The sequence below is a fragment of the Harpia harpyja genome, chromosome 6, assembly GCF_026419915.1.
Source record: "Harpia harpyja isolate bHarHar1 chromosome 6, bHarHar1 primary haplotype, whole genome shotgun sequence".
Lineage (NCBI taxonomy): Eukaryota > Metazoa > Chordata > Aves > Accipitriformes > Accipitridae > Harpia > Harpia harpyja.
In genome coordinates, this window is record NC_068945.1 from 25,277,590 (window position 1) to 25,291,105 (window position 13,516).

Here is a 13,516-nt window from a genome sequence, read left to right on the forward strand (position 1 = left end):
GGATGTTTCATCAAAAGGCACTCGAGTCCATCAATCACTGTCTGCACCTTTTACATGAGTCCCTGGCAGGGCTCCACTCTTGCTTTTGAGGTTTTATTTTCCTCCAGCTGCCCCCTTGTGTCTGCATACAGGCTTACAGGCAAGCTCCACTCCCTATCCAGGGAGGCAGACCCAGCAGGCCCTGAGAAAGACAAATCGTGGCTATCACACTCTTAACTTGGTTATGACAAAGAAAGAGCACTGCATTGCCCTTCTCGTCTCCTGCAAGAAATTCTGCCATCTGCACATTTCTTTGCAAGATCCATCAGCTGAAGTCACAAAATGTGATGGGTTTCAAGCTCACCTACGTACTTAAAAGTGGACAACAGACATTTTAGCCATAGAATAAACATGACACAGACACATTGCAGTGCCCATCTTCCCATTTTATTTGTAATCCCCAAAATGATCTAGTGGGGATGCTCAGCTTCCTCTCCAGTCTTGGTTAATGAATGTAGAAGAAACATCAGAAGTCACATCATACTGGGCCTGGCCCTGCAATTGGACTCACTTCAATCAGAGCTGCAGGACACAGCGAGCAATATTATCCAATCCAACTTTTACATGCTTAGGACTTTGCAAAATGTTGGATTAGCACATCTATAAGTTGTTAAGTCACAACTTTTACTGGGCAAACAAATCCCCTCAAAGCAACATACTCAGTCCTACCAGCATTTCCAGAAGACTGTGAAACACCTACTTGTACTGAGCCAAGTACACCAGCTGCTGTGTTAAATGAGAGAGTGTGGGGAAGAGGGGAGGACTGTGCCTCAAGCCTAGCTACTCCCTCTCAACCCAAGCAAGAGACCACTCCCAACTCCAGATTTCTTACCCAATTGCCACAAAACATGCAACAATATAGACTACGCATAAAGGTATCTGCAAACGGAGCAACCTCTCCCTGCCCAGAAGCACTATACCCTATCAGAGTACTTCTATATGCAGAAAGAGTTCCAGGCACTCAGGTGTGGAGACAGCAGGCCTGGTTCATACGCCATCTTCGCTGATGAAGGTGGTCTTGCAGCACAGCAATTAGTGACAACTCAGGCAAGTCTGAAGTCCTGCCTGTGGAATCATCAGGCAAACGAGGGAGGGACTGCATATAAAAACCAAGACTTACTTATTTCTTTGCCCTTTCCTCACAAGAAAAGAACACCATAGAACAAGGACAGGGGGGGCATTAATTATGCCTAGGAGTGGTTAAAAGTAGGGGTATGCTCAACTGCTGTGTTTCCAGAACAAGGATGTGATATCTGAGCATCCTACAGAGTCCAAGAGGTGTGGGAAGATGATGGTTCTAGTCAGTTTTGTTTAAGGCCTGGAGATGTCGGTGCGTTTCTGCTGCCTCATCAGTTCCTAGCCTTTTATAACAGCAATAGGTCTCAGTTTAATGGCTTTCTTGCTGATGCCAGCTGCATGGCAGGTGTTAACTACATCTGTCACGTTCTTATAAGACTCTGGTGCCTGGAGTGGGGAGAGAGAAGAAAAAGATGACAAAACTATAAACAACCTGAAGTCACAGGAAGTTAGATATAGGCTTTTGATACCCCCTTTTCTCTTTGTGAAAATAGAATCATATGAATTGAGGGTGTAGAAGTGGGTGAACACATTGAGAATCTGGCCACCTTACATATCTAAGAAATGTATAAGACACTTAGCTTTCCAAATAAGCTTTCACCACACTTCAGATAAAATACTAGCTATTTTGGTTCAGTTTTCCCTATATTCTCAAATAGTCCAGTCCATGTGAGAATGTCAAGCTTCATTACCTGGCAGGAAGTCACTCTAACTTCCTCCTTACAGATAGCCTTTAAGATTTATCTTTACTGCCCCTTAGTGACAGGAATCAGGGTTGAACTCTAGAGCTTCCCCCTCCAGCATTCTGACAAGGAAGCTGCTCTTAAATAGAGATTTTAATGCGATCAACATGTTTGTACAACACCAACACCCATAACAGCATAGCTCCAAATGATCAACACGCTTCTATGAGTGAGGTTGGGAACAGAAAAGATATTCTATCATGTTAATGCAGAGGAACTGGGAGTCCTAATATTCAAAGTTTTCTAGCCATTCAGAGTTCTCTTCTTCTTGAGCAAATAGAGGAATTCATCTTAAAAGGGGCGAAGCTGTCATACACTGCTAATAATCTACATGACAGCTGCAGTGTAAAGTAAGTTTAAAGCTGGGAGAACATCATTCAAGAAGAGAATCCATAAAATGTAACTACTTTTGTGATGCTCACACAAAGACTTCTCAAGGTTAATAGTAATTATCCCTATTGCTAGGCAGAAGAGGAAAAAAACCACACCCCCCAAAACCTGTCAAAACAGGCATCTCCCCTTTCAGCAGGATTTTAGGGACAGGGAAGACTTCACATTATTTTCCAAAAAACTGGATAGCTCTATTGGGAATCACACAAGCTGTATATTTAGAGTACGAGGGATCACTTAGCACTGCGAAGAATCAAGTCAGGGAGGGTCATTCAGCCAAGGAGCAAGACTCCCTTTTCCCTCTCAGATAACAAAGTATTAAACTCACTTCTTCCATGACCAGTTTGGGAGAAGCAACACGGATGGCAATGCCCATGTCAGCCAGCTTGTCCAATACATCCTGGAAGTCCAAGTTACGTCGAGATTTGGCTCGAGACAGTGCACGACCCTAGACAGCAGTTTTGTTAGTTCTATTTTTTGTAGTGTTTTGGAAAAACAGAACTCTTTCTTATTAATGAAAAACATTATTACATTATAAGTAAACACCGAATGGCTGTGAGCACAGACCACAACAAGCCACAAAATGGGAAATGAATTTAGACTTAGGTGATGGGCTCCTGCAAAATCCCACATCTCGTACAACGGCTAGGAAAGTTCCATGTGTGCAATAACATGCTTGTCTGCAAGTGTCTTTTTATGCAAACCACTGTCAGACAGTGTTCAGGATACTGGAAGCTATTTATCTTCCTCAATCATCCTGTCTCACACCGTAAATAACAGGGGAGGAAATACCTTCTTCTAACTACTGAGGAGTTTTGTATGGACAGCCTCAGCACAGTTAATCCTTCTTGTTAACTCAGATACCAGAATTTGGTAAAAGGAGCTCATTCTCCACATCTTCATCCTAACATTTGCCTTGTATAAAGCAGCAGCCTCTAAATTTTCTGCAGCAGTAGTCAAAACTACTCAGTAAGGGGCAAAGAGGACTTCTAGCCTGCAGTCCTTCTGGGCTAGGATTACTGTAGCAAGGCTACTCTCTACTTGTATGACCAAAAAATGAATCACACCTTGAACAACCCTGTTCTCTGGATGACAGTCCCATTCCAATCCCTTCCTGAAATAACTTTTTGACTTACAGCTCCATGGCAAGTAGTTCCAAAGGTCTCGGTCATGCCTTGCTCTGTGCCAGTAAGAACATAGCTACAGGTGCCCATAGTCCCGCCAATCAAAACAGGCTGTCCAGTCAGCTGTGGGTGCAAAGTATTAATTCACAAGAAAAAGCCTAAAAACCTCATTCTTAATAAAAGTCTGAGAGGAACCTTATCTCCAGAAAAGGAGGGCAGGTTCACATTCCCTCAGAGCATCCCTGCTTGCCTTGGGTGCCTGGTATCAAGGATTCTGGAGAACTAACTGCACTGAAAGATGCAGAGCAGCAGATCTAGAGACTTGTGTCCAACAGAGAGACAAGGCATATCACTGAAGCCTGCCCTAGGTATGAAGCGCTTCTTTCCCTTCGTGATCTTCCAACCATTGTGGGTGTGGAGCAGAAGAGGGAGCTCAGTGCCCCAAAGATCTAACACACAGACAAGCAGAACAACCCCACTAGGGTTCTAGCGCTTTTAGCTCAAAAAGGGAACTCACAGCATTTGGATCTCTGTTAAGGACCCTAAAACTGTCTCATTAATCCAGAATTCTCTTCTGATTTCCTTCTCCCACAACTAAACTTACTTGATAATCGACAGCAATAAGAGGATGGTGAGGAGGGAAGGCCCTGGTTGATCCTTTTCTGTGCACCAGCAGAGTCCGCTCCTTTCCATCCACTACATGTTGCTCCACTTTGGCAATGTTGTGAGACACATCATAGATAACATGCATATCGAGGTCATCTGGGGTTGTGTTGAAGACTTTGGCAAAGGCCTAAAAAGAAAGCAAACCAGGACTTGAAATACAAGAAGAAAATTGCTGTGTACATGTGGAAGATTTACAGTCTTTTTAGGAATCAAAAGCAACAAATCCGCTTGAAAGTGTTTCTCACTGATAAGTCAATGACCACCTGGCAAGGCAGGTAAGAAACTTCAGTCAAATTCAGCCACAACAGAATTGAATACAACAGTGCTAAGTGTGACAGAACTGGACTGTCTAGATTGTTTATCTGCCCACTGGCAGTTTTAATACTGGAATTCAATCAGATATCAGCTAGACAAATTCTTGCAACTCCGAAAAGATGGCTTCAGCAGTGTAAAAACAATTTTCTTGTATCCTCTTCCAGTTTGAGGCATTTTCAAAAATATTGTCTAAGTGGCTTCTGCAAATACAATCCAGTGATGCTGAGAGGTTTTGGATGGATTGCCATGACTGCAGCTTTGTGTAAGTCTCTCCAGAAAACACAGTTAAAAAAGCACAAAAAAGAAAATTACTTTAAATACTGCAGCTACTGCGTTTTCCGTATGTCTGGGATAAAGCAGGAGATTTGTACCATAACATTTGCATCAGAGACAACTCTGCCCCTACCTGTCTTGTTAGAAAAGTCATAGAAGAGCGGTTGACCCATGCATAGTTTCCAGCAGCTGCCATTCCCTTCAAGTAATCCTGTCCCTCTGTGGAGGCAATCCTGGCACACGCCAGCTGGCGATCATTCACTATGATTTTGTCCCGCTTCATAGCTTTTTCCATAGCCACCAACGCATCTGGGAAATAAACACAGTAAGACTAAGTGACTTCTTAATTTTGTTTCAATGTGTGAGATTAACATGGCTGTCTATAATTTATATTCTAAAACTGAACACATCTGCCCGATGGTCAAACCTATGGCTTCTCAAATGCAAAAGCAAATCTGTGGCAGAACATCATCAATTGTTTGCGAACAGCATTCCCCAAGACTGTATTTAGAAACAAAAGTTGAGAGGCTCAGGTGTACCAGAAAGAATTCTCCGCTTTGAAAAAAGCGGTTCAATCTAGTGATAAATTCTAATAATGTGAGCACTTCATTTGGGTTCAAAACAATAAACGCAGACGCAACACTTTTTTGTGACCCAAGAATTTAGTCTTTCTTTTTCTGCTGCGGAAATGCCTGCCTCTGTTACACCAGAGATTATGGACTCACTGTCCTAAGCAAATACGTATCAAGACAGCCCCTCAACCAGACAGAGGATTCAGTGAAAATCTCCATACTCTCTTCATTATAGAACAATTTAGTTTGGAAGGGAATTCTGGAAGTTGTGTAGTCCTGTCACTTGCTCAAAGCAGCTCCAGCTAGATCAGGTTGCTCAGGGTCTTATTCAGTCAAGTTTTCAGTACCTCCAAGGATGCTGGTTCTACAACCTCTCTAAGCAACCTGTTCCAGCATTTGACCACTTTAATGGTTAAAAAAATAAATAAAAATTCTAGTATCTAATTGGAATTTCCCATGTTCCAGCATGAGTCTGCCATCTCTTATCCTATCATCGCATGGACACATAATAGCAAGATCAATACTCTGCATGACCGAAGACAATTAACACATTGGTTTTAAACTTATCATTGCTAAAAGGCTTGAAAACACATGCAAGATCAAGCAGACAAAATTCAAGGCAAGCCCTGTCAAGGCAACTCAGAACAGACTCAGCAATTACACTGTACGAAATGCTATTTCGTGCTGCAATTTACTGTCGATGACAAGACCATACTGAGGAGTTTGCTTCACTCCAGGTACCTACGACAGTCAGATCGTACCTGTGGCAACCTGGTGGCCCAGACCTCTGCTGCCACTGTGGATCATCACGCACACCTGCCCTTTGTGGTCGATGCCCATCTTCCTGGCAGCATATTCGTTGTAAATGTCATCCACAACCTGGATCTCGGCGTAATGATTTCCCGCTCCCAGGGTCCCCAGCTGCCAATCACAACACACTGATCAGACAGTGCTAGTAAAGCAGCCTCTTGGAGCACAGAGGAGAGCTATGAGAATATGGGCAATAGGGCAAATTGCTACAGCTAGGTTTTGGTTTTAGAGAAGTTTTTCCAGGAAAAAAAAAATCCGCATATAAACTGAAAGGAAGTAGAACATAGTAGCATCATCACTGTCCCCTTTGTTCAGATTTATAACTGTTTTTACTGTTGGAACAAGACTGCGATTATACAAAAGGACCAGGATCTACAGACTGTGCTGCTATTAACTTACTGAGCAAACAAGGAGAAAAGTTGCAGGATAAGCTGCCTGTCTCTTAAAAACAAAACTACATCTGGATGGGGAAATGCCACCAGACATGAATTCCAGTACCAGCTGTTAACTGAGGAAAAACTGATGGCCCCGGGGACCTTGGGCAGGCCCAGTATTGTTTCCCTCCACTACAGGTCTGTCAAGAATTATTCAGAAACAGCCCCACCATCTCACCTTTCTCCCTGCCCAGAAATGCTAGGCAGAGTTTCAAGAAAAGACACAAAATTAGAGAACGACTTGCTAACCTTTATATTTGAACCCTGGGAGCACTCACAGCCCTCCTGAAACATAACGTTACCTGCGGCAGGCCCCTCTTCTTTGCTCTTGAAGAAACCTTGTTGGGGTCAGCCTGAAGCATTCTTCCATATTCCTCACAGTGCTCCTTGTCCTCTGCCCAGGCATAGCCTTCCCGGAGAGACCAGTCCACACCCATCTCTAGTGCCTCTTCCAAATCCCTGCAATTATCAAACACCTACATAAGGTGGTTATCCTTGGATATGCTCAAAACTCCACTGGATATGGCCCTCAGCAACCTGATGTAACTTTGGTGTTGGACCTACCTTCAGAGTTAGCCCTCCTTTGTGCAAGGAGTTGGATGAGATGACTTCAAGAGATCCCATCCAACCTAAACTATTCTATGATTTTATGTTCAGCGCCCAACTCCCCTAACAAGAATTCCAACTTCTTAATACTTCCTGAAAATCAAGCTCTACAAATGTATTAACTTTAGATAGGTCATTACTTTTTCCTCTTTGTTGTGTGTGGAATATCCTATTTTCTCTCACATCCCTTTAAAAAAAAAACCTTTACATTCATGGAGGTTTTCTGTCAGAAGAAATGAGGACCTTTCAAGAACTTTCAGTTATTTCGGCATTTTAAATGGGGGAAGAAACAGCTGACTTTGTGTACTGATGATTATGCCAGACCTCCTGGTGAAGCACATATGCAGAAAGAATGGAAAGAGGTTTAGAATTACTTTTTCCTTCTTAAGTTCTCCCACTGATGAATCTTTCATCAAAATAAACAGGAGAGATGTCCCCTCTAGTGATGTGCGCACAAAGTCATTCTCTTACTTGGCATTCATGGGGATGACACCTTTGGAGCCGACACCAACAGGAATGTGGTCAAACATAGCCTGGGCGAGCTGCTCCTTCACAGGCTGCACATCACTTTCATCCAAATTTGTACGTAGTAAGCGGACACCACAGTTGATGTCAAATCCGACACCACCTACAAGTGTAGAAAAAGCCATGGAGTTATTAAAGAAAGTGTGTTGATGGTGAGCACTTGCTGAATATTCATCTTAAATCAGTGTCCCTGCTGACAGGGACTACATACTGACTCCTGTGATCTTACACCTTCTTTCTGACACAATACTGGGGAAAAAGCAGAACTGCATTAAGCTTCATTTTAATAGATTTACACGAAGCCTCAGATTTCAAGACAGCTAAAAATGTAGTCTTGCAGAGAAAAACTTGAAAACTCTAAAAAAAAACCCCAAACAGTTTTTCAGTCTCAAGCACATGCTCTACAGACATAGATGTACAATTGCCTACAGAGGTCTCTGTTTACAAAGTTGCTCCAGCAAGTAGACAAAGAGAAGGAGACACAACTATAACATATACTGCCCACAGAAAGTAGAGAGGATGTTCCTGTTCTTCTGCCTACAGTCAGAAGAAAAGTGACGGATCTTAGCATGGCTCCCTGGTGTAAGATGTTCTCGAAAGCAAGTCCCTGAAAGCAGGTCATTTTTGAAACTTCACGGGAATAAATAATAACTAGTTATAATAAGTGATAAATACTTACAAGGAACATTAAACTTCAGTTCTTAGTGTTTTGCTTAACTCTTACTATTCAATAAAAATAAATACTGCAGGGCAAGGCCAAATGTGAAAGATCAATCATGCCATCTTTCCTATGAATGTTCTCGTATTAACTAGTGTCACAGGGGGGATACCAGACTAAGAGATCTTGGGTTTGAGTCAATCAGGAACACCAGAACTGCCTCAAGCAAACCTGAAACACGAACATCATGTTTCATGACAACCACAAAAGCATCTCCAGACCATCAGTAATTAAAGACCCAGGTGCTTATTAAAAAGACAGACATATTTTAAGGTCACATTTTTAATAAAGTGTAGAAATATTCTCAAAAGATGTTTTCAAACATTGTTCAAAGAAAAGCGTCAGTTCTTTACCAACCTGGCAAAACCCAAGTTCAAAGTCTTGTGCTCTCCCTTCAAAACTAGGAGGTATCACAAGCCCAAGCCAAAAACACAAGGGCAATTCTCTCTGGACTGTTTAGATGTTTTCAGTGTAACCACCTGCTCCATAAAGAGTAACGGTTCTGAGTGCATGAATTAAGCACCTTTTAACTCCCTACAATTCAAGTATTTTTTGCTTTGGTTCTGCATATAAAGTACTGTAATGACCTGCCATTTCAAAAAGTATTTTGAAATCCCAGATACTTCTCAGTGCAGGTTAAGTCAGTGTATCCTTACCTGGTGAAACCACTGCTTCAGGATCATTCATATCAAAGGCGGCCATGTTGCCAATGGCAAACCCATAGCCAGAATGGACATCTGGAAGGCCTATTGATCTCTGAAAGAGAATGAAGGAAATTTTAAAGTTTTATGAAACTCTATGCTGCACAGAGTCACCTTGGTTATGCTTTGCCTTGTGGCAGTGGTTGTCACATTTGCAAACAAATATACCAAAAAGAGACTGGATGTTCAGATGAAGACGGAGTAAACACATCAGTTCAGGTAAGTATCTAAACTCCTGCAGTTATGGCAGAGACAGTCAAAGAAAGCAGAGAGCAGATCTCACCCTGAAGCAAACACCCAGTGGCTAGTCAGCTGAGAAGCCCCCTAGGCTCCATTGACCAGATCTCAAGAAAACTTAAGAGAAGCTGAAACATCTAACTGTAGGAATTGTGATCTCAAACTGAATTCTAACCTAGCTTTTTCTTGGACTCAAGAGTCCTTGCATTCAAAACTTAGGTAGGCAATAGCTTATGAGTAGCATAAAGCAGAAACACAAGAGTGAAGATCAGTTTGTCTTTACCAAGTTCCATCTAGGGACATCTGCAATATTTAAATACTGTAAATGTAACAAGGGAAGAGTTCAGTGCTATGGAGTGGAATCATAAAACAGTCAGCAATTTCTCTTCTTAGCTGTGTCATTGAACACTGACCAAATACTGCACCCTGTAGGCAGGAAAAAGTCATCCTTTTAGGATGATATCCTGATAAGATAGTGTATTGGGTTTGTGTGGCAAGCTTTTGGTAGCGGGGGGGGGGGGGGGGTGGGGTTACAGGGGTGGCTTCTGTAAGAAGTTGCTAGAAGCTTCCCCTATGTCCAATACAGCCAATGCCAGCCGGCTCCAAGACGGACCCGCTGCTGGCCAAGGGCGAGCCCATCAGCGATGGTGGTAGAGCCCCTGGGATAACATATTTAAGACGGGAAAAAAAAGTTGCGGCAGGCACAGATACGGCAGCCGGAGAGAGGAGTGAGAACATGTAAGAGAAACAACCCTGCAGACACCAAGGTCAGTGAAGAAGGAGGGGGAGGAGGTGCTCCAGGCGCCAGAGCAGAGATTCCCCTGCAGCCCGTGGGGAAGACCATGGTGAGGCAGGCTGTCCCCCTGCAGCCCAGGGAGGTCGACGCCAGAGCAAATATCCCCCTGCAGCCCGTGGAGGACCACACGCCAGAGTAGGGGGATGCCTGAAGGAGGCTGTGACCCCGTGGGAAGCCCACGCTGGAGCAGGGGAAGAGTGTGAGGAGTCCTGCCCCTGAAAAGGATGAAGCGGCAGAGACAACGTGTGATGAACTGATCGTAACCCCCATTCCCTGTCCCCCTGCGCCGCTGGGAGGGTTAGGTAGAGAATTTGGGAGTGAAGCTGTGCCTGGGAAGAAGGGAGGGGTGGGGGGAAGGTGTTTTAAGATTTGGTTTTATTTCTCATTACCCTGCTCTGGTTGATTGGCAATATATTAAGTTAATTTCCCCTAAGTCGAGTCTGTTTTGCCCGTGATGGTAATCGGTTGAGTGATCTCTCCCTGTCCTTATCTTGACATGATAAAGGGCATGAGCCCTTTGTTATATTTTCTCTCCCCTGTCCTGCTGGGGGGTGGGGGGGATAGAGCAGCTTTGGTGGGCACCTGGTGTCCAGCCAGGGTCAACCTACCACAGTCTTTTTGGTGCCGAAACCAAGGAACATGAGGAATTCGAGACAAGGATAGTAATTGAGAGAAGTAACGGGCAAAACATGGACTGAATATGGCTAGAGATAGGAGCTGTGTCATTTTAATTTATGAAAGAGTTCTTTTTATTGAACCTTTTCATATTACTACTAATTAAAGAAAGTAAGAGCATGCTTCTACAGAGCTCCACAAGTCCAAAGTGTGTCCAGCCTGGCAAGTTTAGATTAGGACATCACAAACAGCACTCCACATCTATTTAAGCAAACAAACAAACAAAAGCCTCAAACGCCCAGAAAACTATCAGAAATTGGAACTTTTCAATGTGTGTTGAACTGTTACCATACATTAAAAAGAACAGTACTTTTCAGTGGGATTATGTGCTGCTTCTGCCTCCCCTTGCCATCACCACGAACTCTCTTGGTTTGGAAATAAAAGGTAAAGATTTGAATAGACAGGTGATCGTAACATGTCCCCTACGAACTACCAGCCAAAATTCCCATTTTAACAGGCTGTTACTATTCTACCTGACTCCCTTTTTGGTTGACCACTAAGGCATTTTAACAGCATGATGGGCTGCCTTTTATTACAGCCAGCAATTCAAAACTTTTGCCAAGTCACCAAGAGAAACAATTAAAAAAAGAAAATTCTATTATTTTTTACTTACTAATATATGCAATATTGAACATGAAAAAGATCATTTTCACAGTGTACTTAGCACTTCTTGAAAAGTGACCCAGCCTAGTATCTTCCTCCTGCATCATCATATCTGATGCTTTGCTTCCAAAAACGCATGGGGCGAGGGAAAGGAGTGCATGGGAAGGCTCACTACCAACATTAGGGCAGCAACAATAATACAGACAATAATATCGCCTCTCCTCACTTCTCCATGCGTTCCAGGTCAGCAGAGACAACTCAAAAACAACAGACAATATGAGCAGTGGGGGAAAGGTGGCTCAGGCAAATTGAAACAGGATAAAACAATGCTAAAAAAACTTCATGTCAAAAGGCAGTCAATGAAGTAAGTGGATACTTCCCTTTCTGACAACTTAGTTTTATACCCTGCCCTTGCAAGCACTCCTTACTCAGAAAAAGGTTCCTAACACACAGACTGTCCTGAAGAGAACTTTGGTCCACACCCCTTCTCACAACAGAGTTTCCATTTGGAAGGCAATAATCACTGGCAAATAGAAAGAAAAAAAGAGCAATACTTTACAGGAGTTACTCACATGAACAATGCCAGGTAATGCAGCCACATTCCCAATCTGTTTCATTGCAGGCAAAAAACCACCTGCACCTGAAAAAACAAAAAAGATAATGTAAAGAATCTAATAATTTACTTTTGTAATTGTGATAAAGCATTTTCTAAAGAGCTTGCTCAAAACACTGGCAAGTCAGAAGTTGGCCACCACCAAGTATTCTAATCTGGTGAGAAGCACCTAGCATTATGCATGATCTGCAGTTTCATTAAATGAGGCATTATTCTAAAATCCTCCCTCTGCTGTGTTAGTACCAACGCAGAGCGATCTGCGCCAACAACAGAAGCGTGCTACCACCAGCCCAGCTGTCAGACCTGGCTCCAGCCCTGTGCTCCAGCCCCACACAATAAAAACAGGCCTGGCCTATAACCCCCACCAAAGCAAACTCTAACAGCAGGCATTCAGGGAATGTTCTAGAGCACAGAAGGCAGCCGATCTGGGCACAGGACATGCTCAACGGGCCCCAGTGGCTGGCAAGGTGAGAGAACTCGTTCCTGTTTGCTGCCTCTCCAGACCCGCCAGCCGGGACACGCACCGGGCCTGTCCCCGCCGTCTCTGCTACAGCCTGGTGCCTTCAGAGCCCAAGGAACAGCGTGGTTTGAACCCAGGCGCTCAGTGAGGCCTTCGAGGCCACGGCAAGGAGCGTCTGAGGACGGACCCCCCCCCCCCCCCTCCCCCTCCCCCCCGCCGGACACACCTCCGCCGCGGCAGGCGTTGCGCAGCTCCTCGAACATCAGCTTCTCCAGGGGGTCGTTCACGTAGAAAACGCCCTCCACCTGCGGGGACAGCTGTCAGGGCGGCCGGCACCGGGCCGGGGCTGCGGCCGGCACCGGGCCGAGCCCCCCCCCCCCCCGCCCCCTTTTCCGCGGGTGGGCCGCCCCCCAACCCCCTCTCACGCACATGCATGTTCGGCACGAAGCCCTTCTTGATCCGCCAGCAGTTCTTATCGATCTTGTCCAGGTACTGCAGCTCATCGTTGTAGCTGCGGCTCATGGCGGCGGCGCTCCCGGTCAGCACCTCACCCGGTCAACGGCAGGAACCGACGGCGGCCGCCGAGGGTCACGCCGCCTCAACCGCGGCGGGCGGCGGACAGGAGCCTCCGAGGGTCAAACTTCCTCCGGGGGGGGGGGGGGCGGAGTGCTGCGGGGGGGAGGGGGGCAGCGAGCTGGCGGCTGCTAGCGCCCCCTGGCGTCCCGCCCAGGAGAGCGCTGCCGCAGCCAGCCGGCGCCCCGCGCCCTCGCCTGAGGGGAGGCCGGTGGCTTCCTTCACCTCCGAGGCTGGTCGGAGGCTCAATCTGGTCAGCCGGCTTGCTTACGCCCTGTCGCTCCCTCACCCCTACCTCAGGACGGGCAGGGTGCAACGCCGTGAGGGCTGGAGATGCTCCAGCCTAGCGGAGAGAGGGGTCGAGTCCCCATGTGCCACAGCCGTCTGCCTCAGCACTGGAGCGGCTGGGGCAGCCGGTCCCCTTGGGGCGAGGGCATATGAAGGCAAGCGCAGGCCTAGGCCGTGCTAGGGTGAAGGAAATTGGGTTTGTGCCTGGCAGCCTCCTCCCTCACACGACATACGACTTCTGGGCTGGCTTTGTGGAAGAAACAAGTGGTATTTCACGT

General features: G+C 45.4%; 1 protein-coding gene across 1 annotated transcript; it reads right to left on the minus strand.

Moving 5' to 3' along the window:
- Window positions 1-404: 404 nt before the first annotated feature.
- RTCB (RNA 2',3'-cyclic phosphate and 5'-OH ligase) lies at window positions 405-13,010 on the minus strand. Its single transcript, XM_052790370.1, has 12 exons — window positions 12,807-13,010; window positions 12,604-12,682; window positions 11,877-11,944; window positions 8,949-9,048; window positions 7,521-7,677; window positions 6,746-6,902; window positions 5,961-6,120; window positions 4,761-4,936; window positions 3,978-4,166; window positions 3,386-3,496; window positions 2,578-2,697; window positions 405-1,503 (listed from the first exon to the last, which is right to left on the minus strand). The coding sequence occupies exons 1-12, from the start codon at window positions 12,897-12,899 to the stop codon at window positions 1,396-1,398; spliced, it is 1,518 nt and encodes a 505-aa protein (XP_052646330.1). The 5' UTR covers window positions 12,900-13,010; the 3' UTR covers window positions 405-1,395.
- Window positions 13,011-13,516: the final 506 nt, after the last annotated feature.